This window comes from Coturnix japonica, chromosome 5 (assembly GCF_054131305.1).
Source record: "Coturnix japonica strain WE chromosome 5, WE-NBRP24, whole genome shotgun sequence".
In the NCBI taxonomy this organism is placed as follows: Eukaryota; Metazoa; Chordata; class Aves; order Galliformes; family Phasianidae; genus Coturnix; species Coturnix japonica.
The window spans coordinates 10,503,725-10,531,714 of record NC_140667.1 but is presented as its reverse complement, the minus strand read 5'-3'; the positions used below and the strand labels follow the sequence as shown (position 1 = coordinate 10,531,714).

General features: G+C 47.1%; 2 protein-coding genes across 13 annotated transcripts in view; both read left to right on the top strand.

Moving 5' to 3' along the window:
* CRACR2B (calcium release activated channel regulator 2B) overlaps positions 1-27,990 on the top strand; it is a 52,422-nt gene that overhangs the window by 15,015 nt on the left and 9,417 nt on the right. For 9 of the 11 annotated variants that reach the window (XM_015863781.3, XM_015863782.3, XM_085548340.1 and 6 more), the window contains 15 exons: positions 1,504-1,672; positions 3,039-3,185; positions 3,529-3,619; positions 3,751-3,843; positions 5,872-6,059; positions 6,758-6,829; positions 7,336-7,390; positions 9,976-10,055; positions 11,703-11,979; positions 12,159-12,300; positions 12,681-12,762; positions 14,739-14,853; positions 16,191-16,298; positions 16,845-16,921; positions 17,957-19,877. In XM_015863781.3, the coding sequence (XP_015719267.2) occupies positions 1,504-1,672; positions 3,039-3,185; positions 3,529-3,619; positions 3,751-3,843; positions 5,872-6,059; positions 6,758-6,829; positions 7,336-7,390; positions 9,976-10,055; positions 11,703-11,979; positions 12,159-12,300; positions 12,681-12,762; positions 14,739-14,853; positions 16,191-16,298; positions 16,845-16,921; positions 17,957-18,038 (1,778 nt within the window). In that variant the 3' untranslated portion in view covers positions 18,039-19,877. Of the gene's footprint in view, positions 1-1,503; positions 1,673-3,038; positions 3,186-3,528; positions 3,620-3,750; positions 3,844-5,871; positions 6,060-6,757; positions 6,830-7,335; positions 7,391-9,975; positions 10,056-11,702; positions 11,980-12,158; positions 12,301-12,680; positions 12,763-14,738; positions 14,854-16,190; positions 16,299-16,844; positions 16,922-17,956; positions 19,878-27,990 lie in introns of those variants that run through there. The other 2 variants (XR_014946355.1, XR_014946356.1) reach the window with 2 other exon arrangements.
* CD151 (CD151 molecule (Raph blood group)) overlaps positions 22,926-27,990 on the top strand; it is a 28,654-nt gene continuing 23,589 nt past the window's right edge. Inside the window, exon 1 of one of the 2 annotated variants that reach the window (XM_015863787.3) lies at positions 22,926-22,988. The gene's annotated coding sequence lies outside the window, so the exon portion shown is untranslated. Of the gene's footprint in view, positions 23,035-27,990 lie in introns of both variants that reach the window. The other variant, XM_085548348.1, reaches the window with a different exon arrangement.

Here is a 27,990-nt window from a genome sequence, read left to right as displayed (position 1 = left end):
TTGTTGCATGGCCCCTGACAGGTTACAGGAGGCTTGTACGGAACTGACAAAAAGAGCAGCTATTTTAAACATACAGTTTAAAGTAATCTAAGATCCTTCTGGAGTATCAAAAGAATCTTAGCATCATTCTCTACCCCAATTTTCCGTGCTGTAGGAGGCAGATTCTAAGAGATGACGACTCTTTTAAAGTAGACATCCCAAGTGCCTGATCTAAGCCCATCTCCTTAATTAACTGCTCAAGGTTTTAAGCTGGAGTTGGTCCTGCCTGTCCACACTGTAAGTTTTTTTTTTACTGCACGCGTTTTAAGAGTGGAAGTGAAGCTGTTGTTCTGCATCTGTGTGCATTACTTCCAGTATGGAGATCAATCAGTTGCAGATCTCATGATTTATGCTGGACTGGAGTGGGCCTGTGTGTGGCAGATTTCTTGCAGATGCCAGGGATGCAGCGGGGTTGCAATCACCTGGGAGGAAGAGGAGCAGTGAGGCAAACTGCCCTGTGTTGGACACCAAGTGTGAAAGGATGACAGAAAGGAAAAAGCAGCTGGCATCAAAACCTTAGCATTTCTTACAGTTTTGTATGCAGTTAATGGAAAGGACTTGGTAAAGACATTTGGAGGCAAGGAATGGTAGAGTTGAGTGATGTGAGGTAAACAGATTTCAGATATTTTCCTCTTAGAGCAGCTCTGAACATTTTTGGCTGCTGGCCTTGTGGCAGGGATGTTACTTCTGCTGGGTTCCAGAGGTATGTGCGTTTTGGAATGGAAAGGTAGCTGCTAGTGAAGGTCTGACCTCAGTGTACAGGATGGGGCCTGTGCTTTGGGCAGGATTCCTCGATTTGTTTCTTTTAAGACTTTGTTCCCAGCAACAGTATCCGTCACATGCTGCCTTGTGTAGCCTGAAATTCTCATGGCGTTACTGTTGCAGCACGAAACTTGTGTGTACGTGGGCTGGGGCTGGAGGGCCTTCAGAGGGTAAGTTTGTTTTGTTCAGACCCTCCACAATCCCAGTAAGAGGCAGTCTGTCCTGTAGCACGTAAATCAGAGCAGACGGAGCATAAAGGAAGGGAAGGGTAATGATCTCTCTGACACTTCTTTAGTGAACTGAGAAACAGACATGGAGCTGTGCAGTGCCTGGCTGAGGGGTTTGTGGAATCATTGGCAACTGAATCCCCATAGCATTGCTCCACAGGAGCAAAATGACCAAATGCCACGTTTCATGTGCAGAGGATCCAAGGCTGGGAGTGGTATGTCACTTTAGCACAGATGTGAGAAGAGCCATTACAGCTTGCTGTCAGGCTGGAAGCCAGTTTCAGTCCCAGCATTGCAGGCTGGACGCTGACATCACTCAGCACGTCAGAACTGGGGCTCTTTACTGACTAGGAGCTGTATTCTACAACAGTAGCATGCAGGCAGCTTCTCTCAGAGCTGTGTTGGGCTGCCATTTGAATAGCGGCCTTTTAAGTGACATCCAGTTCAACTTTTTTCTTCTTCTTCCCTTCCTCAGGAAAGTTAATAGGAATCGACTTGTGTCAAGGGGCTGGAAGGACAGATCGCTCCAGTCACGAAGAGACCTTTGAGTCAGGTTGGTCAGATGACATGGACCCAGCAGATGATGAAGAGAAACGATTCTGCTCCATGATGGAGCAGCTTGGAGCAGCCCAAGTCTTTGAAGAGTAAGTAGGGGCATCTCGTGGCCTTACCTCTACTCTGTTTTTATCTTGCAGTACCAAAACTTGAAAGTGCCAGCAAACATCAAGGAGGTGAACTGAACTGCTTGCTCCTGAAATACTGCTTAGTTCTTGCTTTTTTTGGGTTTGTTTTTTTTCTATGCTTGGTAACAAATGAGATGAAGTCTGGCTTGTCTCATCAGTTATAAGTTACCTTCAGCATAACACTTTTCACAAACTGTTCCCCAAACTGTAAGTTCATACCACAGCTGTAAGATGTAGCAATTGATGCAGAAACTCATCTGCATGCAGCAGATGAAAAGAAGCATGTGAGGGTTAGACAAGGTAAGGAGGATGTGTGTACTGTCTGTTCCAAGAGGGCCTGTGACTGTTCACATATGTTTGGAAAATCTTAACTCTAAGACTCTGCATGAAAGATGTTTGCTCAGGGGATTGCTGTGAGCAGTCCTGGGGTGGGAAACGGTCAGGATTGGAGACAGAAGCTGAGAGCAAAGGACTTTGCTATTTGCAGAGATGCATCTGTCACGAAACAGATTGTGCTGTCTCACATGTGCTGAGATGCAAAGCACCTGTGTGCTTCTTTTAATGCCAAACAACTTTGGAAGAAAAAATTAACGCTGCAAATGGTGGAGTGACACTGTGAAAGCGATAGGATTGTTTTGGCTAAGAGGCCTCTGCTGTTTACAGCAATTTGTGAAGCATCCGGTCTTTAAGTTTGTTAAGTCTTATCCTCGTTTTGGCAGTTTTATACAATGAGTTCAGAGGCTGCTGTCATGCCTTTGTGCCGAGGCAGCTGTTACAAAGAATTAACAGAAAACAGAAGCTAATAAGAAGTGGAGGAGGAATCTGATCTTTGCTGTTTTGCTACTGAATCTGATCTTCACTGTTATATTATCCATAATGTAACAGCATGGGAAAAATTGCTCCTTCAGTTTGTGACTTAGTTTCCAAACTTGCTAGCTGAACGCCCAGGGAATGGCAGTAGCATCCACTAGTGCAGTGACTGTGTGAGGGTCACATCTGTGTGATGTGTGCTGAAATCCCTGGGCTGGGAGAGTTTCCTGGACATTCATCTCTTCCAATCTTAGTTTAGACACCAAATGCCTTTTTACTGAATACTTTGAAAATTATCATTCTAGATTTGCTTCCTAGGTGACTTTTTGTCTTTCAGATGACCTCCTCTATTTTAACCTCGCAGTTTATTTTACCCTCTTTGCTGTATGGTTTAATGGAAGAGGTGACAGGACAAGGGCAGTCTGCCCTCCCCTGAGTGCATGCTGGAATCGGAGTAACAATCCAGAAGGTGACACAAACTTTTGTGCTTTCTTTCTCTCCTGTATGCTTCCTCCAGTCCTAGTGAAGTTCGGGACCTTTGGGTCCGGCTACGAAAGGAGCGTCCGGAGCTCTTAGCCAATTTTGAGGAGTTTCTGTTGCGTGTTTCATCGTACATCAGGGAGGTGAATCATGAAAAGGAGTCTATGGAGCAGGCATTGAAGCGGTAAGGAGAACATCATCATTATTTACTGTCTGGAAACAGCTGATATTTGGATGAAATTGCATGTGTTATATTCTGCCTTGAATGCCAGTGGAGGCTGGTTACAGGACAGTGAGATTTTTCTTGCTGTAATGAAATGACTGTTTATCTTGACCTGATTGCCAGAGGATTGTTTTGCAGCAGCACACGCCCATAACATTTGATATTGTGGGAAAAAAAACAACTGGAGTAACTTTTTGGCAATGCCACACAGCTCTTAGTAGGACTCTCTTTGCACCCTTCTCTCCTGTTTTCTTTCTGCATTCTCCTTCTCTCTTGTGATACGTATGCACCTTTCCTTTTGTAGAAAGGAGACGGACCATGATCGGGAAGTCAGGTGCCTTTATGAAGAAATGGAGCAACAGATCAAAGCAGAAAGGGAGAGGCTAATCTGCCAGGTACCTCATCTCTCTTGGCCCAAGTCAAACTTTCCGTGGTCTGAAGCAGGGAGGGTGGCTCCTCTGGTTAAGGAACAGCTCTTAACTGTGCTGGGTGTTGTGTGCATAGCCGTGTGTCTTAATCTTTGCAGGAAGCGCTGAGACACAACAGGAGTAACCTGCTCCAAAAGGAACTGCGCAGCAAAGAGCAAGAGCTGGAGAAAATCCTCTATCGGCAAAAGAAGGTAACAGAGCACAAAGCCTTTCTGAAGTGCACCCTCTTCTACTCTCTTTCTATAAAGACAGTAGACTTTTCTGGCTGGGGGTGGTTTTCATCTGCTGACAGTATTAGTCAGCCTAATTTTGCCCATCTCTGAAGGTGTTGAAGTGGGTTACTTTGTCTGCAATGGCAATATCCTCCTGTGAACATTCTGGCCCTCATTTTCTCATCTGCTTTGCTTTCTCTTGTACAATAACTTAATTTGGCAAAGAAAATGAGGTAAAGATTTGGAAGTTGTGAGTTTGGAGCCTTTTTGTGGCATGTAGGAAAGTTGTGTATAGATATACAAGAACCAAATAGTTTTGTTTTTTTTCTGGCTGCTCTAAAGTAACCCAGAGGGAACAGTTCCCTGGAGCTTTGAGCTGTGTTGCTCATAGTTGCATTTCAGTACCTAATGACAAATTGATTAATCAATCAATGAAAAGATCAAAGCAGAAATTTTCCGTTGGCTCGTCTGTCCCCAGCATGTACGTTTGTACATGGTGGTTCATTTTGGATGTCTTTCCTTTCTTCTCTGGAGAACTGAAATGCAACTGCTGCAGAAACAAGTCATGGGAGGTACCTGGAAGGTTCTGATGACTGCAGATATCCAAGCTGGACAGTTAGCTGTGGTGAGGATGAAACAGAAGTGCTATGAACTCAACAGCTCATTGTGCAGCAGCAGGAAAAGCCAATAAAACTTCAGATGCCATGAGGAATGGTAATGAGAGTAAGATAGAGGGTATCATTTTCCTGTTACTCAGAGCCGTGGTGTGCCATTTTCTCAGTTGGTTTGCACAGTTATGGTCTCCTCTAACTCCAGTGTGAGAAAGAAAGGTACAGACTGCTGAAATAACTGAGGAAGTGGAACATTTGCTTTAGGAAGAGAAACTAGGAAAGCTTAACCCTAATTTTGGAGTGGAGGAGACTGAGGGGAAATTATAACAGAGCTTTACAGACTCAGGACGGTTGTGGATAAGGTCCACGTGTAACTGTTATTCCTCAATCCTGCAACAACACGGATGATGGATGCTCAACAGGGCAAGTAGAAGATTAATCTCAAAGACTGTACTTGTGTGGATTAGTGAGCTAGAAATTTTGCCACAGGAGGTTGTGAATCAGCACTTCAAAAACAGATTGGACAGACTAATAGACAGCAGACTCATACACATATTGAAAGGAGAAAAAGTCAGGGATGTAGATTCTATCATCTCTAATCCAAGAACTATTGATGCTTTGGGTGTAGACCATAGTGGCTATCTAGGCATGCTCTTCCTAATTAGCATCTCTTCTTACAGTGGGTCAGGGCAGTGTATGAGACTTCCCAGACACTCATTCAGCTGAGCATTTTTGATGTCTGTATCTCCGAAGCTCGTACTGAGTTACACGGTCAACCAGGTCCCTCTTGTGGTGGAAGTCCAGTATTGTGACTGCACTTCCCTGCTGTTTCATTTCAGTGTACAAACAACTTAAAACCAGAGTTCTTTGTGATTCTGAGAATTCTCAGAGAGGGGCACATGCTTTATTTAAATCCCATCTTCTGGCTTATTGAAAGACCCAGAAGCTGTGGGTTGGTGTTACTTATACTGAGCTTGACTGCTCAGTGTATGTGGTTGTGCTAAAATATTCCACAATGCCCAAAGGGCTGGAACCCTTAGTCAAAGCTGAGCATGATGTGTGCTTGTAATCGTAGTGGGAAGACATGTAGGGCTGGTGTTTCAAGGAATGTGAGAAAGGTGAGCTCTGTTCATGACTTTGGTACATGCATGTTCGCAGAGAACAGGGCAGGAAAGAGAAAAGCCCTTCACCTTGTGACACAGTTTCTTTTACTTTCCCTTTGAGAGTCTAGCTGAAAGAGCAGAAAAGCTGTACTTAAAGCTTACATGGCTTTTATACCCACTGCCCCTTGGTGGGATCTCTTGTCCCTGTGCCCTTACCTAGCATTCCCTCTGTGTGTTTAAGTTGTCACACATGGTATTTAAAGGACTATTTAATTCCTTGTCTCCCTTTGCAGCTGGAACGTCAGCTACAGTCTCTGAACTCAGAGCAGTTGGAGACCCGTGTGCAGAATGAAAGACTTCGGCACCTGAATGAAAACCTGCTGGAGGAGCTGGAGAAAAGCAAATGGGAGCTAGAAGCTGTCAAGGGACAACTGCAGAAACTGCAGAAAGAGGCCCAGAATGAGCAAGAGCAGAAGGACAGGTGGGAATGGAAAGGGAAGCAGGTGTGTGGGCTGTCAGAGCAAGAACCCAGGCAGAGAAGGAAAGGTGTGCAAGTAGTTAAAGAATAAGATTCTCTAATTAGCAGCTGTGGTTTTATCAGACAACTGCCTGTCTCCTCTTGAGGAAGAGAAGTAACATTGCAGTGGTGGTGTTGGTATAAACAGGCAGTGTTACTGCTACCTCTCACCTGCCTGTAGTGGGAAATGAGTATGTTTGTTGATAGCTGGCTCTAAAATTACTGTAAAATTTACAGATGTTCTCAGCCTAGAGAGTTCTCCTCCTCCTAATTTCCAGTTCATCACTGCCTCTGTAAAGTTCCTACAAATTCTATGCTAACCATTTGTGTTCCTGTTCATGAGCTTTATTGAGTAACACATTGCTGCAACATGGGGATGTTTTGGTTCCAGATGATAGTGAGCATCCTTCCCATCTCTAACAGCTGGGGAAACTGACGTGTGAAAGTAGAAAGTGGATTGTCTGCCCTCGTGCCAGAGGAGAGCAGGAGAGCTGGGGTAAAACTTGGGCATCCCAGCTCCCATGGCAATGCTCCTTCCTCTGCTGGCATAGGGCAGACCTTCAGCTTTGTGAATATTGCAGGTGTTCCTGAGGAAGGGATCTTTGCATTTTGTCTCCCATTGATTTTTGGTTTGTTTTTTTTTTTTTTAACTCTACACTTAGGGATGTGTTCAGAGTCTCCAAAAACATGCAAAAAGAGAAACAAAGCCTCCTTCGGCAGCTGGAGCTCCTCAGGTAAGAAATGGACTGGGGCAGATGTCAGGCCCTTGAGCACACAAGGGACAGAGTTGGATCAGATCCTGCTTCTTGCTGGCGGCCATCTGAATGGCTGGCATGGTCAATGGTCATTTTGGGGGTAGAAGTGGAGAGTTGGCCTTTTTAGTGAAGCTCATTCCCTGCTTCATAGGCAGTGCTGAGGTCTCAGTGCTATGGGAGTGTATTCAAGCAGCATTCACACACTGCTTATTTTTCTAAGCCCAGATAGAGTTGTGCAATTTGGTCAGCTCCAGCAGGGTGCAGACTGTGCTATTTTACTGAGTAATTCCTCTGGGGAGGAATTTGGTCTTCCCTGCTGCCTGTTAACTGAACTGGGATATGTGGAAATCCAAACATAGCCAGCATTTCAGAATATCTTCATTTGTGCCCCTAGCTGCCTTTCTGTTTAGCTTTCAAATGTTGGTCTTTATCCCATTTTCAATGAGGGCTTCGTTTTCTCTCTCCCGTGTCTTTCTTTGGAGCAGAGAGATGAACAAGAAGCTTCGAGACGAGCGTGATACTTTTGAAGCCAAGAAGCCGGTTAGTCTAAGAAAGAAAATCCTAATTCCCAACCACCCTCCTTTCATCTGCTGCTGTTGCTGTCACCACTTGGGGGCCTCTCACATCCACGGGGGACAATGACGTGACCTCACAAGGCCTGGTGTAGCGCTTAAAACAGACTTCGTGGCACCCCTCTGCCTGTGCCAGAGACAAACTCTGCTGGTTGCTCTTGCCAGCTGCCTGGCTGTAACCCAAGGCATGTTAGTTTGGGACTGTAATGCAGCTGTGTGCAGGGCTGCAGTGGGTGCTGCCTAGAGTATGTGCTGGACTTGTGCTCTTTAGCCAGTATTGGGCACCTGCAAGGCAGGGAGTGAAGCTGCACGAGTCCTGGCAGCTGGCTGGTGAGGAAGATCAATTTCCAGATGTGCTGCCAGCTGAGTCGGGGTGGCAGGACATGGGAGAGTCTGAGAGTTTTTCTGACCCTTTGAGCTTGTAGAAGATGTTTTCAGAGATTCCTTGGGGGAAGCTCCCCATTACTGCAAGGAGAGTGCAACAGTGAGGCATGGATCACAGGGCTAGGGGAAAGCAGTGGGCCCCTGTACAATAAGGGCTTGGGGGAATGTCCAGGACAGTCAGTACCATTTTTGGCGTTTCCGAGCTTCCAAGGCAAGTGCATTCTCCTCCTTCTGTGTGCAGTGTCTCAGCATTTGGGTTCCTTTGGGTGGGTGGGTGTCCCATGGAGACCATGTTTCAGGTGTGTGCTTCTGTGTGCAAAGTTTGTCTGCTTCTTCTCTCTTCTCCTTTTCCCTGTTAGAACTCACTCGTGGCTGCTCTGAAACGTGTCTGCTGCAGGTGGACTTAGGAGAGGGCCTTGGAGAAAGCCGTAGTATAGAGGAGCCACTTTCTCCTTTCACAAGCTAAAAGGAAACTTAAGACCTTAGTATCCTCTGTTAATGTTGGGAAGGGTTGTGTTATTTCTGTGAAATGAGGTTGTGACAAACAGTGATTCTTTCATAGCAAAGATTGAAATGGTTGGAAGGAAGTGTTGGGCTGCACATGGCTGGCAGCAAGCTGACTGCTGCTCCTTGTCAGTGCCCAGCTCAATGCCTTGCTCTTCATAAGAGCTTCTGCCTAGGTGGGCAGACCTGGCCTCGTGGCATGGGGCACACCTTTGCCCTGGTGGCTCGGTCATACATAGCAACGTGTGGCTATTTCTGCCTGCATGCAAACTGCTTTTGGATGTTCCATTTTGCACCTGTTGAGCTATGGAGTTATCCTCATGTGCTGCAGTTTGATAGAGGTCTTGCCCTGGATGAGCAAATTTCACGTCTGCTCATTGTGAAGAGTGTTTGGGAACGTTGATTACACTAAACATACATTTGTGTTCCACCAATAAACCAGAAGATGCTTGTATTTTCTATCCCATTCAAAATGCTTGCATACATGCTGTTCTTGCTGTGGAATCCTTGTCATCATGTGTTGTACAGCTGCAATGTTATGTCCATCTCTGTACCATTGCTATGAAAAGTCAAACGTTCCATAAACCTGGCGGGCCAATAAAGTGTGGCAGAACTGATGGCAAAATACCCCCCGTTGTTTCTCCTTTATTCCCAGGTATGTACCCTGCAGGCTGCTTCCTCTTTCAGTAGGTGGTGCTGTAGCAGATTGCCTGGGAGTCCCCTTGTTCCGTAGGTGGCTCGAAGGTGGTGACTCTGCTGAAGATCCAGTGGGCTGTAACATGATTTCCTTGTTTCTGTGGGTCTAAAGTGCTTTATGATGGAACCTGCTGGTCTTAGCACAAACCCTGAAAGCTTCTTCTCCCATCTCTGCTGGAGAACCATTGGTCTATACGTAGCCTGATGCTGATGTTGACCAGACTCTTACTTTGTGGTTTTTTTTTGGGGCATGAGCAATTAACCACCTTGTATGGGAGGGAGGGGACTAGGCTTTGGCATGGATTTAGGAGAGCTGGTGGGTCAGCTGCCCCTCTGCCTCAGGCTTTTTTGTGTGGTCTCAGCAAATTGTTGTATTTGGTGCTGAGAACAACAAAGCTGCTGAATCTAGAGGAACAGTGTCGTGAGGGAGTTGCTGCTCTTTATCCTTCTCTGGGAAGCTGGAGAGGGCTGGCTGTAGGAAGGTAAGTAGGAGGAAGGTGTGTGGGAGGATGTATGTATAAAGCAGAGCCTGTACATTGCCCGTTGCAGAACAGTCCCCTTTCTTCCCTTTGGTATATGTGCAGCAATGGGGTGAGTACCAGAAGGGGAGAGATTCACTCTGCTCACCCAACATCATCATAATAAAAAGATGGTGGGGAAAGACAATCAGCTGTGTATCACTGTAGCAAACAAGCCACAGAAATAAAAGCTCTGGCTGGCAGAGGAAGTCTACAGTTTGGGTCACCAGCATTGTTGAATTGCTTTGTTGCAATGGGGAAAGCAGCGTTAGTGGTGCTTTCTTGCATCAGCTCAATGAGCTGAACTGAGAAGAGCAAATCCTGTGCTTAACTCTGTTTGAACCTTGTCTGTGGGGCTCCAGCCCTGTGTCTCCATTGCAAGTTGAACTGGGGCTGGCCAGGTTCCTGGGCTGTAATGACATTCTTCAACCTTTCTCTTTTCAACTTCCAGGCACCTCAGAGCAAAAAGCCCCTCTTGAAGAAGGGGTCAGTGCTAGGCAGTTACCTGCTGGACGACAAGCCGGTCAAACGGTTAGATGGGCATTTGTGTTGTGTCCGTGGTGTCATTCTGTGCCTGCAGGAACACTCTGTCAGTCAAACTGTGTCCCTTGTCTGGTTCCATGCCTCAGTGCTATGTCTGTCTGTGGGAACATGGGGGGAGATGAAGCTCGACTGTTGCCATGAGGTGGTGTGGGCTCAGCATGAAACTGAGGACACTGCTGTGGGTGAGCTTTCCTGTGGTGCTGGCCCTCATCTAGGAGTGTTTGTTGGGACAGTAGGCAAGCGGTTAAAATGCTTGGACCATCTCCCAGGTGTGCTGTTCCTCCTCAGGCAGAAACCCTGTCTGTTGGTGCCTTGTGCCAGAGCTTGTGTCCCTGGGGCATGGGAGAGGGCAGGACTTGCACAAGGCTGGTGTTCTCTCCAGCAGCTGAAAGCCCCAAGGAGAAGGCCCAGCTCCATCCTGCCCATCTGCCTCCATACCTCTGCAAATGCTCGCCTGACACACCAGGCCTTCTGGCCAGCCAGGACAGACAACCTTATCTTTGTGGCTTATGCTTTTCTTTGCCACTATGTGCAGACAGTGCAGTGTTTTCAGCAGCCATGTATGCATGCTTGCCTCAGCTGTGCTCAGCTCTGGCCTGGCATGTGGGGCAGTGGCAGGGAGGATGGCCAGGGATGTGGGCACCATCTAACAGGAAAAAAAATGAAGGCTTGGTGGCAGGTGAATCTCGCAGCCTTGGTGAGGTGTAGCCACCAGGGAGCTGTTGCCTTGATTCCTGCACTAGTTGCAAGGGGGAAAATATTGCAGAGGGGTGGGATGTGCTGCCTCTGTGCAGACTGACTGCTGTAAGCCTTCGGTCTCTCCTTCCAAATGGGACCTGTCGGCCAACAGAAGTATTGGAGGTCTCTGATGGATAAAACCTTTAAGTTGTGAGTCTGCTCACTCTCTTCTAGTTCTTTTAGCACACAAAGCCAAGGCAGACTGAAGACAATTCCTTGCTCCTTGGCAATGATTGCAGTAGTTTGAATTTGCTATTCTAGCTGTCTTTTGAGGTCTGGTCCTCCACTTACCACGTACCGCTGCTGAACTGCGCAGGAGCCTTGTTTGTAAGGTTAGCTTAAGCACCCTGATGTACTCAAGCACCCAATGTACTCGCTGCAGTTTGTACACCTGTGGCAGGCGATACAGTCAGCAGAGGGCAGTAAGGTGCACGCCTGTTGCATGCAGCCCCCGAAGGGTGATCAGGCAGCCCTCACCTTCCTGCAGCCAAAACCTTTCCGACTAACCTTCAAACCTTTGTTATCTATTTTAGCATTGTATTTTTAAATCTGTTATTTTTTCCTGTTGCCACCTTTGTATCCTTTGCCTCGTTTTTCAGTACTGGGAAAAGCAGATTGCAAAGAATCCTTGAAAAAATCCCAAAGGTGGGAAATTTCTGTTTAAACGAAGGTAATACGTGTCAGCACATGAGCACAGCGTAGCTCCAGGGAGCTCTTTTCTCCCAGAGGGGTGTTGCTGATGCCTTAGTCACAGTGAGCAAATGCATGAGGTAACATTCCTGCAGGTGTTGCGTATGCACTGGTTGAATTGTGCTGGGTGTTTGGTAATTTGCAACCTCCCCCTTCTTTTCCCCCCGCTTCCAAACACCACTGTGGTGCCTGTGGGCTTCAATACAGACAACTGGCCTCTGCGGACCTTCCCGTCACCTTCCCAATGGATACGGCAATGGAAGAACCCAACAGGAAGAACTGCAAATACTTGTCAGGCAATGGGATGTGGCTGAAGACAGGAGAAGGAGGCAACACGAACTTTGGAGAGAAGAACATAGGCCAAGAGAGGTGGTCAGTGGGAGCAGATGCTGAGAGGCTGAAGGTGGCTTTGAAGAGTGATGCTGATGGGTTGGATGATGCTCTGCTGTCTCCTAGAGGGCAGCCAGTTGGCACTGAAACCAGGGTGAGTCTGATTATATAGTGCACAGCCTCAGGCACCTGCTGGTGGGGGCTTTTCCTATGTAACTACAGCTCCATAGATTTGTAGTACACTTTGTGGGGGGGTTTTGTGATTTAATACTCAAATCAAACCACGGTCTATGGCTGGGCTTTTATAAACTCCATCTCTTTCTTCCATTGTAGCTCCAGGTGCTGGAACCTGCCAGTTGCTCCCCCGATCGTATCTTCAAAGTTGTGTTTGTGGGGAACTCAGGTGTTGGTAAGAGTTCCTTCATCCATCGCTTCTGCTATGACAGGTTCTTGGCTGATCTCAATGCAACTATCGGTAAGAAATTGGGCTTGACCCTGGTGAGACTGCATTTGGGGCACTGTGTCCAGTACTAGGCTCCCCAGTTCAAAAAAGACAGGAATCTCCTAGAAGGAGTCCAGTGGTGGATCACAAAGATGATAAAGGGCCTGGAGCATCTCCCTTACGAGGGAAGGCTGAGTAACCTGGGTCCGTTCAGCCTGAGGAAGACTGATGGGGGATCTGATAAATGTCTATAAATATCTGATGGGGGGTGGGAGACAAACAGATGGGATGATCTCTTGATGTCCCTTCTAATCCCTGCAGTTCTTTTTAAGGTGGTGTCTCTTCCAGCTTTGAGTCAATCTGGCAGTTTCCCTGCACTAGTGTTGATCTTGTTCTTGTTACCTCCCTGACAGGTATTGATTACCAGGTGAAGAGTCTGATGGTGGACAACACTCAAGTTGCTTTACAGCTGTGGGATACAGCTGGACAGGAAAGGTAAACAATTATGTGAGGATTTCCTCCTACAAGGCTCAGTGTAAAAGAGAGAACGATGGGGAAAGGAGTGCGTGCATCTGAGTGTATCTCTGCTGATAGACTTGTGGAAGTGATGGGAAGTGATAATTCTTGGCAGAGTAGTTTTTGGTGATGGCTCCTCATTGAAATCCTGTGCTTCTAAAAACATGGGCCATCACAAGATGATGCCATCAGCACTGTTGGAGAAGATCAGAGTAGTAGAGGACACACTTAACATTCATCTGCAGTACTACTAGAAATGATGGCCCACCACAACCTCATGTGATTTATGCTTTAATTAGAATGTACTTTGAAGCTTAGGTTCAGAGGCATATTCAAGGAGGTCGTTAACCACAGAGCCTGGCAAAAATAAGTATAGGGTATTTAATGCTAAATATGGTATGGGACCAAGCCTTGAGGAGGCAGCTGAAGTCATGGAAATATTACAATCCTGAGTTGTGCCAAGAGAGCAGGGACACTGCCTGCCTCAGTCAGCTGGATCATGCAGGCTTCTGAGAAATGCACACAGTAGGGTTCTGTATTGCATGGCAAACCCTTCCAAACTTCATGTTCATGCTGAAGAGATTGGGATTTCTGTTTCAAAAAACTACTGTTGTGGGTTTGTTTTGTTTTGTTTTTTTAGTGCTGTAGCCCATCAGGAAGTTTTCATGACTCTAAATGAGATGCTTCTTTGAGACCAGGTTGCATCAGAGGCCAAACTCACAAATATGTTTCTGCAGAAAGAAAGTATGCCTCTGAAGTATTAGCAGATCTTAGGTGTGTACTTGGAAGAAAGAACTTGGCTCATTGCTGATACTGAGTAGGAAGAAACCAAAGCTTTTCTTACTTCTAGAGAGAGATGATTTACTTCTAACTGGATGTGTACAAGTGCATATCCTATAACAGAGGAATTTTTAGTGCAGGGACAACTCCTTAGTGATTCCCCCGAGTCTGGTTCATGCTATATTTGACATTCTTTTCTTGAACATTTAGCATGTCCTGTATTTCCAGAGGTGTGTGTTGACTGCCAAAGACACAGTCTGTGCTTTCTCAGTTGGAGTAGCTGCCAGAATGGCATGCTCTGGGTGTAGTGAGACAGTACAGGCTTCAGGCAATCAGCTGAGGAGTTCAGCAGGGTCACTACTAGCTGCAGGTTTCCTTGGCTCTTAATAAGAGTGCTTGTTAGCCTGCTCAGTGTGGAAATTCACAGCTGTCTGGTGGGATCTTGGTACTGATGCTGCATTTATTTCCATCAGTTTTCAGGCAATATGACAACATGGCCTTATGACAAACTGCTTAGAGGTCTTAAGTGGTTATTTGTGTGTTTTAAATTGGAATTTACTCTCAAAATACAAGTCTGTGGTTCTAGCAGGAGCCCACAGGGCAGTGTAGATGTCTGGTGGGAGTTTCACCTGGGAATTGTTTCTAACATCTGAATTTATGTATGACAGAATTGCTTTATAGATTTAAAATTGGGAGTGGACTGTATTGATGCTGAGATCTTAACTGCAGTTTTAGCAGCACCGGGGCAAACATGATGCTCTTAGTTTGTTCTGTGCTACAGCTTAAACTGCAGATTCTTCCAGACAGTAGAAAAAAGTTCTTTTTTTTTTTTTTCCTTTCCCATCCATTTCCTTTTTTACAGGCAATTACCTTTTTCTACCTCACCTAAGCAGGCTATTCAGTGCTTCTTTCCTTCTGACTTAGAAAGGTTCTGCTTTCTTAGCGCTGTGTGTCTGGAAACACTCTTTCCTCATGGCTGCCTGGCGTGCTGCACAGATGGGCTCTGAAAAGCCCAAGGATTTAACTGGATTGTTACCAGTCTGTACACCAGCTCCAAGCGATGCATCTCATGCACAGGGGCTGCAGGGAGCACTAGAAGCCAGATGATCGTGTTCTGTTTTGTGTCATTACACCGTCATGGTTCTGAGAGTGCCTTTGGTTTTGCTGGTGCTCAGGTTCCGGAGTATCACCAAGCAGTATTTCCGGAAGGCGGATGGGATTCTGGTGATGTACGACATTACAGCTGAGTGCTCCTTCATGGCAGTACGGAACTGGATGAGCAGCGTCCAGGTGAGAGCGGGGCTTGGGCTTTCTATTGCTGGCAGAGCTGCCTATGCCTTGCTCTGATCTTGCTCTGATGGTCTGACTGGGATCGATGCTCCCAGAGGCCTCAGGAGGTCCCTGGGGAGATGGATGCACAAAGCAGATGTTATGGATGTACTGCCTGTGGTAACGTATATGGAACCAGGGGCTTGTTGACGGTATGGTGGCAGCCCATTAAATGAGGAGGGATGGCAGAAAGCAGTGGAACCTACCAAACAGTGGTATGTGTGAGTAGCTGGTATGTGCCGGCAACATCACCAAACATCTGCTGTCACACCTATAATTTAAATAACGTTGTGTACAGCTGGCTCAGAGTCGCAGGGAAAAAGTGTCAAGTGGTTTTGCTTTGAGATTGTGTTGTATGTCAGAAAACACATCCTAAATTGAAAGGATAAGCATAGGTTGGAGGTTTCTAGTGCTGTAAATTTCACAGGCCTGTTGGGCAAGGAAAAAAAAGCTTATCTGTTTCTCTAGACTTCATAAGATCAAAGGTTAAGATGTGTCAAAACTAGAGTCTGGAAATCAGATTCCTTTCTGGAGGGTTAAACTGAGCACACAGGAAAACAAAGCACCCAAAATGTGTAACTTTAATCATTTCTCATCTTTTCTTTCTTTCATCTTAGATTTTTTTCTTGCTTTGAAACCTTTGCTGTTCAGGTATTTTAAGTCCTCCAGAACAGTCAAATATGGAGATACCTTAAGCCTTATTGTGCAGTCTTACTATGATGATGCCCTAGTGGAACACAGGGGGAGTTTCAGCTTAGATAATGGGCTCCAGGAGTTGCCCAGGAATAACAGGTGGTAGTACAGAGACCCTATGGCAGCAATGAAAGCTGCTTAACCACTTACAGTGCCTTTCAGGGAAGTGATGGTTGAGTTCAGGATAGCACCTCAGATGAATAGTATCACATAGACAACAAAAAGGTTTTAACCGAAGTCCTGCCTAGTCTTAAATGTAGTTTGCCCCATTAAGCTGTTGGAGTTTTCTTTTGCCTTCTTATTTTCCAGAGAAGAACTTCTTCCATGCCTTTCCTCTCCTAGCATCCCAGCTGTACACAGCAACCTTCTGAAATAGATTCCCATGGTTTAAGCTTCCCTGCACAAATCCCTGGGGCTGCTTGAGGAATGGCCCTTAAAGGAGCTTAAAAAGCATATTTTGGCAGCTCCTTCAGGGACCCTAATCCTGCTGCCACTGAAGTCAATGGCAGTGCTCTTGTTTTGTATGATCTGGAGCAGGACCTGCTCCATGAAATGTCTGTCCCTCAGTGGAGGCTCTGGGGTGTTTTGCTGTGTTTCTTTTGCAGGAGGGCATTGAGGATGGAGCTGTGGTTTTTCTGCTTGGAAATAAAATGGATACCTCAGGGAGAGAGACCCGGAGTGTACCCAAGGTGGAGGGGGAAAGGTTGGCCAAGGTGTGTCTCTGTGCTCTCCTGCTCCACTTGCTCTACAACCTCCTTCCAGCTGTGAGCTGGACTGATGGAGAGCCCTTCTTGAAGCCATTTCCCAGTATGGTGCTTTCCCTCTCAGCCCTCACTCTGATACAAACATGTACCAATGTTCCTCTGGTACCTGCCCTGCTTTCCTCCCTTGCTGCCTCTATTTGTGTGCCTGCTGCTACCTTTATCCTCTCATCTCCGAGGACCCTGAGGGGAGGGTTTCAGAAGTTTTACCCATCCTTTGGACTTAGCAGGATGAAATTAAGACAGTCCACTTATCCCAAAAGGATGGTGTTTCTTCCTAAACACCTCCCACTTGTTACCTTCCTGACGTTCTATCTGGGCCTTCAGTTGCTGAAAATGCATCTCATGTTCTGGTAAGGTGGGTACAGCAGTAGCAACTACATTGCTGGCCACATGTGCTGTCATTAGAGTTTCTATTGGCAAGGTGGGTCAGTGCCCAGGGGTGTGGATGAATGCTGGGGGAGAGCTGGCAGCTGACTCTGCTGTGTTCTTTGGCAGGAATACAAGGCTGTCTTCTATGAGTGCAGCGCTATGACTGGCTATAACATCATGGAGCCCATGCTGCACATGGCCAGGTTAGTGATGAGAACAGTCACTCTGGGGTATTTCCCCAGCTGCAGTTCACTGGTGGGCTCCTAGGGAATGGACAAGAAGAAATGCTGTCAGAGGCTGACTTTATGCTGTGTCAGTAAATAGACCTGGAGCAATAGGTTCTTCCACACTGACTCCTCAGCCCTGTCTTCTGTGGCTGGAGAGTACCAAGCATAGGCTGGATGTCATCACACACAAGTCTTCCTCTGGCAGAGCTGGCTGCTGAAAGATCAAGAGTTTAACTTGAATATTACATCACAAAACTTGGTGTGCTATCCCAAATTTAACTTGGTGTGCTATCCCAAATTTTAAGCTGGCATTTTCTATTTGCAATCTACATGCATCTCTAGGGAGCGGTTCATCCATACAGAACGTGATGTTTTGGAAGTAATATGTTTATTGCTGAGGACAAGGAAGGATAAAACACCTTATAAAGCTGAAGGAAGCTTGCATTAAGATTTTTAGTTTTTCAAAAAGAACTTGTGTTTGTTCTTTTTTTAGTCTTTGAAATCTTGTAAGAAAAATATCCTTTTTGTTTTCTTTTATCCCTCTCCCTCCTGCTGTATCACCTCTGTTAAGCTCACAGCAGGACTTAGGTGTTTATTAACTGTGATGATTTAAGTAGATAAATCTTGTCTCCCATAGCACGTGCTTTCAGCTCATTTTATTACCGTGCTGCTGCCAGGCATTGCTCAGAGAAGTGAAGAGAGCAGCTTGAGGTTCTACCATCAGTGCTGGAGCTTGGAAATAAGTCTCAGGCCACTCGTGTTCAGTCTGGTGTTCTGAGTACACCACGCTGCTCCCTCTTGTCCACGTTCAGTTCCTTCCTGTTTCTTTGGAAATTCACGCTCATTTTCTGTGTGTGGTTTATCTTGTTCAGCTGCCAGAGGCAGCCTGGGCACTTTTTACGATCCTAAACAGCCTGATGGCTGATGGGAGAGCAAAGGGCACAGTCAGATGCCACTGCAGGAAGAGCTGAGTAGTTTGATTTTGTTCTTGATCTGTGCTGCTTGTTCCAGGTTGCTGACAGCACAAGAGGACAGGCAGAGGGAGAACGCCCTGCAGCTGGAAGATGTCAGGAGGAAAGGGTGTTGCACATAAGGAGCATCGGTACGTCGGCAAGAGCCAAGTGTGGGCACAGTTTCATGAAGCTGGGATTCCTTCTGAGCAAGTTGAATCTGCTGGTATCTGATCTGCAGAGGTTTAGGGAAGCTGCAACTTTTCCCCATCTGGGAATTTCAAGGCTCTGAATCAGGGCAGAACGTGCATACGATCTGTACTGTTCCCTTCCCTACCTGCATGTCCAGCCCTGGTCATTGGAGTCCTCTGATCTCTTGGGGGAATTTGGCAGCAGCATCTTTGTTCTTTAACAGCACAGTCCAGCTGACAGCCTGCTGAGGTAGATGGGGAAACCTTTGCCTGTACTTGTAAGATCTGGATCAGGCTCTGCACTTGGTGGGAAATCTGGTTTGACTTGCCAACATTGTGGATAACTGATTACATATGTGGATATAGCATGAACTGCTAAAACCATTCATCCCACTGGCCTTCTTCACTGCTACCCTAATGAACTTAGCTACTCTCCTCGTACTGTTCACAGAACACAGAGCAGTTGCCTTGGGACTCTCAGGCAACTGTTGTGCTGGCACATACTGCTGTTCCATAACGTGTTGTGGGAGCTGTGCTGTATCTGCTGGGGCCATGTGTAGCCTGTTTTAAGGCTGAATGCTGCCTGTTTCCTCCCATTCTTTTATTCTTTCCTGAAAGGTCTTCAGCAGTTAGGAGTGGATGTATCCGCAGTACTGAAATATGCACAGATCCCACCCTGCTGGCCTGACAGCAATGCTTTGAAATGTACTTGGGCTGGAAGCATGAGGCGGCTGCCTCAGCTGCAAAGGATACATAAATGCATAGGCCTGTATTTATCCACTCTTTCCTCTCATGGGATAAGGTGATTACTCTGGTTCCAAATATCTGTTTACTGCACAAATTTCTCTGGGAATATTCCATGCAGGAAAAGTGTTCTGAATCACTTGCTGCATTACACAGACTTTCCATGGTTCCTCCCAGTGCCATTTACTTCTGGTAAGGAAGGGGAAGCTTCTCTGTGGAAGAGCCAGGTTCCTGATTTAAAGGAATAGCCAAAAGCACTAAGTGTCTGCTCAGTACTTACTGCTGACTGTGATTCTTGCTGTTGTACAGCTGGTGGATTTAACTGCACTAACTGACCAGGAAATAGTACGTTATAAGAGGTCCCTGAAGAAACTAGGGCTGTTGGTTTTGAGCTTAGGGTAACATCAGCAGTGCTGCCAGTGAAACTGCCTGTGTTTGCAAGGATGCTTGGGAAGTGAAATCTCTGTTCTTGGAAAACACAAACCTTTAGACTGCCCTGTACCAGATGGTTGCGCAAATGCAGGTGTGGATTTTGTGCATTCTAACCAATGCGACCATGAAGGAGCACAGACACTGTTACCTGCTACATTAGTACAGCTCACTAGCTGACTCGGAGGAGCTGCTGTCAACGATTCATTTGCATCGTGCTCCAGTGGTGGGTTAACAAGGGCTGGCAATAAGAATTGACATCTGAAGTCTGGGCACATGGATAACACCAAAATTTACCTGCAACAGCTGGGCAGGAGTTTGGAAGCTGCAGCAGAAGACAAGCGTGGTATCTTATCTGCTAACATGGTTTGAATGCGCCACTCCCACACTGTGTAAAAAAAAACACATGAAAGATAAAGAAGTAAAACACACCTGGCACACAGGTACCATACAGTATGTGGTAATTACCTTCCTCCGCACTGTCATTCTGCTACAGGAGGAACTACCACGTGTTTAGTTTTGTTTGTTTTTGGTTGGTTGTCCTTAATGTACAGTCTTGAGGATGTTTTCTTAGCGGGCAAGCAGTGTGCAGGCAATAAAGAAATACTGTCGTGCAAACGGTTGTGTTGAATTTCTTTTCAGGAGTTGCAAGAGATTCAGCCTCGCTTGATTGAGTTGCCTGCTGCAGCATGTAGTGCTCAGGAAGGGCTGAGAAGTCTGTTCCTGGTGGTGGTACATATAGGAGACTTCGAAGTAACAAGCAAGGAGTGGACGAGAAACACTTGTTTCCAGAGAAGCACAGGAGCAATTCATCTGCTGTCATCTCTTTTCTCTTTAAAGCAGCCAGGATCTGGATGATCAGGGAAGGCAGAGCAGAGGGAACTAAGGAGATGCTTCCCCAGAGCCTTCAAACACAGCACACTGTCTCCTTGTATCTATGCTTAAAGAACCAGACATATTTAATAACGCTCATGCATCCTGTTCACTAGTAAGGAGTTTCATAGCTCTTAGTCCTCATGCTCTATATTTATTTCCATACGTCACTGCCTTACAGAACTGTCTATCCATAGCTCTGGCCGCAGAAATTATTACTCATTTCCCTTGCTGTAAACAAGCAGCACCAGAAGTAGTGCACTATGACTTTTTTTAGCAGGAACAGGGTGAACTTTTGTTTTGCCTATGAAAAAGTGGCACAGAGGTTACGCACTTGGACAGCACTCAGCACTAGGGTGTGTTTTATACTGGATGGTGTGATGGTGTTTTAGTGGTTTTCTGGACAGTATTTACATTTCCTATTGGAAGACCCAGATACTCACAACCAACAGAAGCAGAAGAGCCCTTGGATGAAAATGGATGTAATGGATGAAAAACAGACTGCCCGAGGGTTTATTGCTGCACTGCATTGGCTGCAGTCTCTTAGTGGACAGGTGACTTTTTGCATGTAATCTATAAAGAGACTATATTTCTTACAGCCTGGAAGCCTATCCTGGCACATGCAGCAGTGCAGCTGTGTATACAATCGGGCAAGGAGCAAAGAAGAAAAAAAAACCGGCTGCTCTGACAAGCCCCCACAGTCCCACAAAGCTCTTGCACGCAGACAAGGGGACCCTGCTTTGCCTTGCGTTTCACTCATCTCTTTCATGTTAATATGCAAAGGATAAACATAACAGGATTAGCCTGACAGCACCTCTTTGGCAGGCCAAAATAGGGATGAAGAGAGAGCATTAAGCTGTGGTGCTAAGTTTAAAGCTTTCCCACGGGACGAATGAAGGAAGCGCAAAGGCCTTGGATGTGTGTTTCTACCTGTGACTATGATAGATGAGACACAGGCAGGAGAGCTCTGGGAATGATCAGTGGTATTGCGAAAAAGCCCCTATAAGAGGTTAAATGAGGATCCTGAATCTCTGCTGTATTAACACTATTGCTTCTACTTTAACATGTTGGAGACATGACAGCATCTTCCACCCATCTCAAGCGCCGCCTTCTTGTGGCTGGAGGCCCAGTGGGGTTGACACAGTGCCTGGAAAGAAACTGGGCAATGCAGGACCCTTCTTGCAAAGGCTCATCATCAATCAGTGATACAAAGCATCTGCACCCAGCTTTTGGCTGTGGCTTTATGGGGTGCCTTTGCTCTTTCCAGGCAAGCTTGTTCCTCAGGTGCTGCACATAGGAATTTCACAACTGCATAGTGGCTCGCCAGTTGCCCTAGAGCCACTTTATTCCAGCAGCTTAAACTCCAAGAGATCCATCCACACACATTTAATCAGTCCCTTTGGGTCTCTCCTGGATTATTTTCTATTCTATTACCCTCTACTGTTCATATTTTTTCTCTCTTTTTGCTACTTAATTACTTAGTCCGTATGTAAAACAAACGCTTCATGTCTGGATATAGATGTATATTGAATACTTTATTTGAAAATCTCTTGGCTCCAGTAGATCCACAGTACTGCAGTTCAGCACTTTGGTAGCTCGTTGAGCTGCTGTCAGTCTGCTCATTACTTATCTGCCTGTTAATGAGCCATGCTGAAATTTCACTTGGTGCAGCTACAATAATCTGGCTCCAGACTCCTCGGGCCCCCAAGGCACACTTTAGACATCTCAAGCCATGCAGTTTAATACGTCCTGATTCTGCGAACAGAAGATTAGCTGCTTGCTTCTTTTGAAGTGAACAGGCCACAGTAGAACTGGCTAGATAAAATTAGTTGTTTTTTGAGGTAAAGAGATAGCTAATTAAATGTTTACAGAGGTTGCATTTGCGCAGTTCTGAGCAAGAGGTCCTGGTGTGGTGGGGGTTGGTCGCTTCCCCTGGGTAACAGTGATAGGATGACATGGAATGGCCTCAGGTTGTGCCAGGGGAGGTTCAGGTTGGATATTAGGAAAGATTTCTTAGAGGAAGCGGTGATGCAGTGAGACAGGCTGCCCAGGGAGGTGGTGCAGTCACCATCCCTGGAGGTGTACAAGGAAAGGATGGATGTGGCACCTAGGGATGAGGTCAGTGCGTATGGTGGGGATGGGCTGGGAGATGGACTCAGTCATCTTGGAGGACTTTTCCAACAGAAATGGTTCTATTTAGTGACTGGGTACATGGGTCCCTAGTTAAGTCAGTGGAGGCCAACACCCCGTAGGCCCTCAGCTGGCCTTTTCCCTTACTCTCTGCTCAGCTCTCACCCTAAAAAGCTGTAAGCCCACTGAAGGGAGTAGGTGGGTTCTCCCTTCCTACAGACCCCAGCAGGGCCGGTAACTGCGGTATTTGGACTGAAGTTGAAATGAGGTAATGGAAGGATGAGGCAATGCGCCAGTCAGGGCTTGATCTCGATGTGCAGGACGCCTCTAAAAAGGGAAAGGCTCGGGAAAAGAAGAGCTCGCGTTGTTCGCAATGCGGTGCCTGCGGCGATGGGAACGGCGGCTGAGGTAAAGGCGGCGGGAGCCAGAGCTCGCTGCTCCAGGGCCGCAATTCGGGGTACTTTGTTTTGCTGTAAAAGTGGTTTATTTTATGATATTTCTCAAAGCCGAAGGGGCACCCACAGCCCACGCCAGCCGCCGGGCTGGCCATACTTGAGGGCTCGCTGCCGAGGCACCGCCCGCTGGGCGTCCCGGGGCTGTGCCGTGCCGCCCTCATCCCGTCCCTCCCCGCTTCCTGCCGTGCTCCTTTCCCTCCCTCTCTCTGCTCTCGGCAGGTCGGGGCTCGAGGCGGAGCGGAGCACGGCGGTGCGGCGCTGCCGCTGCGGGGTGAGGCGGGGAGCCCCGAAATGGCGGACGGACGGAAGGACGGGGTGTGAGGGGGAAGCGGCGTGTGGGGCGGGGAGGGGAGAGGGGGGAGGCGGCGTGTGTGTGGTGGCCGTGGTCACCGAGGGCCGACTGTGGCTTTGCTGAACTTCCCGCAGGCTTTTCCAGTTCGAAAGGTGTTTTCGTGTCCTGCCCTTAGTTAAACTTGTAGGGCTGCTCGAGGCAGAGGATGGGGACGGCGGGGCCGACTATGAGTCCAGGCGGTGTCCCGTTGCCTGCACGTGGGGAGCTGTATCGGTGCTGCTGAGGTTGTTGCTGTGCTGTGTGTCCCTCTCCCGGTAGGTTTTGCTTACAAAGAATGCAAATTGCCGCACGTTTAACAGCAAAGTAGAGTCTGGTTCTTCTCGAGGACATCGATGCTCAACCTGTTGCAGTATCCTGCTGTATTCTGACAGTTACTTAGCGCTAGAAGTTTAGGCTAGCCCACAGCATCCCTTAAAGCGCCCTTCCTGCATCTCCCTCTCTGCCTTTCTTGCTATAAGAGCTCAAGCGGTGTCTGCTTGAACAGGAGGTCACTAAATGCCATCACCCACCAGAGCTGGTGACCGGGGCAGCCATTTTCTTGAACCAGTTTTGAAACAAGTCCCTTTGTCAAAACACATTTCTACTGCCATGGGTGAGGCTGTTGCTTAGGCTCCTAAGGGATCTTTGGTGCTATAGATGCTGTCTGGGTGTACCTGGAGACTCTCTCAGACAGACGTCCTTCTCCGTCCTGCTTGACTATTACTGCTATCAAACGGTGATTGCTTGAGATGAGGAGGGCGTAGCGTGGCTCTTTTGAGCTGTTACAGGCTGAGGTGAAGAGGAAAGGAACTGCTTCAAATATGTCTCAGCACTGAGCGACTTTGGTCTCAGTAAGTCTGGCCATGGGCAAAATGAGTGACAGGCTGAGCAGGACTGCTTGGGCATGAGAGGTGACTGAGTTCACTTAAAGCGAGTGCCTGGTAGTCCTTAACATAAACTGGGGTCTGATTTCCTAGCATAGCCCCAGGCTTTTGTGACTAAGGGAGCTTGGGAATACTTGAGGCAGCATCACTTAGAGTTTACTGGAGGCATCTGATGGCAGGTCCCTGTCAAAGAGAGGTGTCCTGCATGTGTGGGTCTTTGCTCTGGCTCTCTATAGCTGCTCAAAGATGCTGGTATTTCAAGTCAGATATCCTTGCTGAGAGCTTGGGTTGTGAGCGGGAGCAGCTGGCAGCCTTTGAGCTCCTCTGTGTAAGTATCCTGATGTTACATCCTTGCTCTGTAGTGTCGTGATGCCCTCATGTTCCTGTTATGGACATCTTTTTGTCCGTATGCCATATTTCTGCAAAAACATCTTGTTCTGAAACTTCAATCAGCTACTCAACGCTTGTTAAATAATAGCCTAATTACTTGGTAGAGTCCTGTAATGGGGGAGAATCACTGGTCTCAGTTGCCTGGTGAAAGTCCTGGCAGTCCCTGCTCTACGTTGGCCTTAGTAAACAATAAGAACATATATTTTCTGTTTGTTTGGAATAATGTCCCATGTGTGACAGCCGTTCATGTTTCACTCTGGAGTCCAAACTGGTTAGTCCTTCCTGCTGTATGTTTTTGTTTTGCGTGTGCTTAACAACCACATTTCCCTTCTCTCAAGGCAGGTGTACTATGGGAGGACTTGCTTTTAGTGTCAAGAGCAGAGCGCGGAGTAGGAGGAGCTTTGATAGCCTGATTGGAACTGTGGCACTCCTTCTCTTGAACCCATTACAGAATCCATCTTCTGAGTTACCAAAGAGCACCACTCAAAAAAGATCCTTCATAGGTACTTTGGCTTGTGCAGCCTTATGCAGAAGGAAAGCACCGTGCCAGTTTGAAAGCGAGCAGGAAACAGGCACAGCAATTTGGCCTAAGTCTCTGAGATAAACACGACCACATTTCCTGCCCTTCAGGGTTTTGCTCAATGATTTGTGCTGTCATTAGTGCTGTGTAGGATGAACAGCAGCAGCCCTTTGCAGCGTTGCTTTTCCTTTTGCTGCCAGGTAGTTCTACTAAAAGCAAAACATGGCTTGTTCTGTCAGACTGCAGCATGGCACGAGGGAGATGAACTGCCTCACTTCAGTCCCATTGACTGCCAACCCTTTGCAGCTTGTGCAGCATCAGCAGCTCTGCTGATCAGTGTGAGATTTTGTGGCTGTGACCCCTGCTAGCACAGTTTGGCATGCTGTCCTGCCATGTACTGCCTTTGTTGCTCCTGCTTGTCTGCAGAATTGCTGTGTTCCTCTCTCTTTCCATGGCCCCTTTTCTTCCTCCAAACAGCAGACGACTAATCCAGCCTTAAGCGAGTGCTGCCATACTGCTCTTGTGCTGGCTTACGCTCCATGTTGCTTCTTTGTGAGTACATTAAAGCATACATTGTCCAAGTCCTGGCTCTGCAAAGGACATTTGTGTTGTGGCCTCCTCAAATTTTTGCCATTGGGTGTGAGAGATTCTTCAGCAAGGGGGTGGAAGAAAGCTGCTTGTATCCCTTTGTGAAGCAAAAATGCTATAGGTGGGGGTGGCTGATGGCATGGTGTCTATCTGTTAAGATGGTTCCAAGGAACATTCCGTATTATTCACAGCTAGTACTAATATAGTATACTGTATAGTGTATTATACAAGTATAGTACAAATCTGTGGCTGTTTTCTTTGCACATATGCAGACCAAGGAACAATTCTCTTGTTTTGAGGAAGCTCTGCAAGGCTTGTGAGCACTGTGTCCTGTAGTTGGTTGACCACTGGTAAATTCGCTTCTGTGAAGCCTGGCTTCTGTTTCAAACAATCTTGTCTGGCATTTCCAGGTCTCTTATAATGCAATCATGCTGTTCCTGTGATTCTTCTTGTGCCTTCTGCCTAGGAATAAAGCTTTGAAAGATAAAATGTGGAAGTACCAAATGTGAAAAACAAAAAAAGGGAAGCTTTGCTGTTTCGTGTTCCAGTCTACTGCTGCTGTCCTTAGTGGCTTTGTCAATCTGGCTCTTTAAAGCTCATGAACAGACCCTCCTGCACTCCCCAGCTGCATCTCTGCTCCTGGACTTGACACTGGGTATCTCCAGCTGCTCCCTGACCGCTTGTACCAACAGCAGAGGTTGGAAGACTGGAGGGAGGTTGTCTCCTGAAAACCTACAGTGCATCCTTAGCTGTGAGGAATAGCAATCAAGTCTAACTGGTTGTTTAAAATCTAAATCCTTCTGGTGAAGACCAGGTCTCCTTCCTTCTCTCTTCTTCACCTTTCCTTTCAAACTCTGAGCACTGTTTTTCTCTTGCTGCAGCAGGCTGCGCTGCACTTTGGCAGAGCTCTCCCCCAGAGCAGTGACCATCGCTCCAATCTGGTAGAAACTCCCCTTTCCTTGTGCCTGAAGCTCGAGTGCGGAGGGAAAGACTGGAAGAGAAGGGCTGCAGGATGCAGATGAGGTGATTTGTCAGGTCTGTGGAGAGCACCTTGCACCATCCCTCCCTCCTGAGGGCACAGAAGACTTTTGCTGCCAGCTCTTGGCAGACATCAGCACTGTAATAGCAGCACTGATGAGCATCTCGGCAGTGCTCTGCTCCTTCCCGCCTGTCAGGCTCCTCTGCCTGTGATCTCAACAGCCTGGCATCCGGGGGAATGTTTTCAATCAGTCCTATTAATCTTGAGTTCTGGCTGCTATACCGTCATAAAATTCTAGGCAGCAGAATGAGCAGGAGGATAATTGCTGTTTTACCCTCCTGATATTTCATGCCAAAATAAGAGAGGTGGGAGCTGTGTTTGTATGTGAGCGGCTCAGTCAATGTTTCTCACACCAATTGCTCTTGCTAGTCAGGTGCTTGTGGTTCTTCCCTGCTGGCTGGACATGTGCCAGAGGTAGAAAGGATGTAAACTCAAGTAGCTGGTGGCACATGTATGTGTGTATAGTGTGCACTTTTTGATGGCAGCAGTGCTGGATGGTAGTGTTGCTCATCTAGAGGGATGGGAAAGGACATCAGGAATTAATATTATGCAGAGGTTAATGGAATGCTTAGCAGCTATATAACTTCATTTGGATATTTTGACCCGCAGCAAAGTACAGACAAACACAGTAGTGAGCCCCATGGTATGAACTGTAGGCTGCATCCATGCGGGCTGCCACTGAGTTGCTTATCATACCTATTGCTGAGCATGAGTGTAAAGGCGAGAGTGAGGATGTGGGAAGCAGCGCGGTGAGAGGAAACAAAACAGATCTGGGGAAAGGCCGGAAATGAGAAGTGTGGGAGGTGTGAGGAGGGATGTCACTCAGAACCACAGGTTGTTCCTGCTAGTTCTCCCGACAAAGGCCCATTATTGCTGAGCCAGAAATAGGTGACATCAAACGCTTGGCACTGGCTGTTGTTTCTTATCTATTGTTTGTACTGGGTCTGAATGCAGGAGCAAAGTTCACTTTTGCAGCCCAGGGAAACAGAACAGAGCAGGGGGAGCTGGGGCAGCAGAAAGAGTTGCCGGGCTCTACCTGGATATCTGTACTCAGAGATTATCCCTGTAGCTGCGGAGTGAAAGGTGCATGCTCCTAAGAAGCTGTGTGGTTGTGCTGAAGTATGCAGCAGGTTTCCTATATGTCTTTGCTGTCAAAGGATTGGGACAGGCTGGAAAGAAGAAATACCTTCTGGAGATCTGGATGAGCTGAGATTATATCTGATACTTCACCGTAGAACACTTCCCCCTTATGTGGGAGAAGTAGACAAGAGAAACACCAAGAGGCTAATTACTATTTTGCACTCCAAGTACTGTGTGCCAGATGGAGTTGGGGTTTGGGGTCTGAATCGTGTTTGGGTATGACCAGCTTGGTCCATGTTTCTAACCACAGTTCCTCTGCCTGCTCAGGTGGTTGTGGTTCTCCCATGCCAGCTGGAAGAGTGCAGTGCAGGTCTGTAGGTGTGTTTCAGGTAGCAGTGCAGTCAGCTCGATGAAGTGTAGGTGGCTTCTTAGAGGGATGTA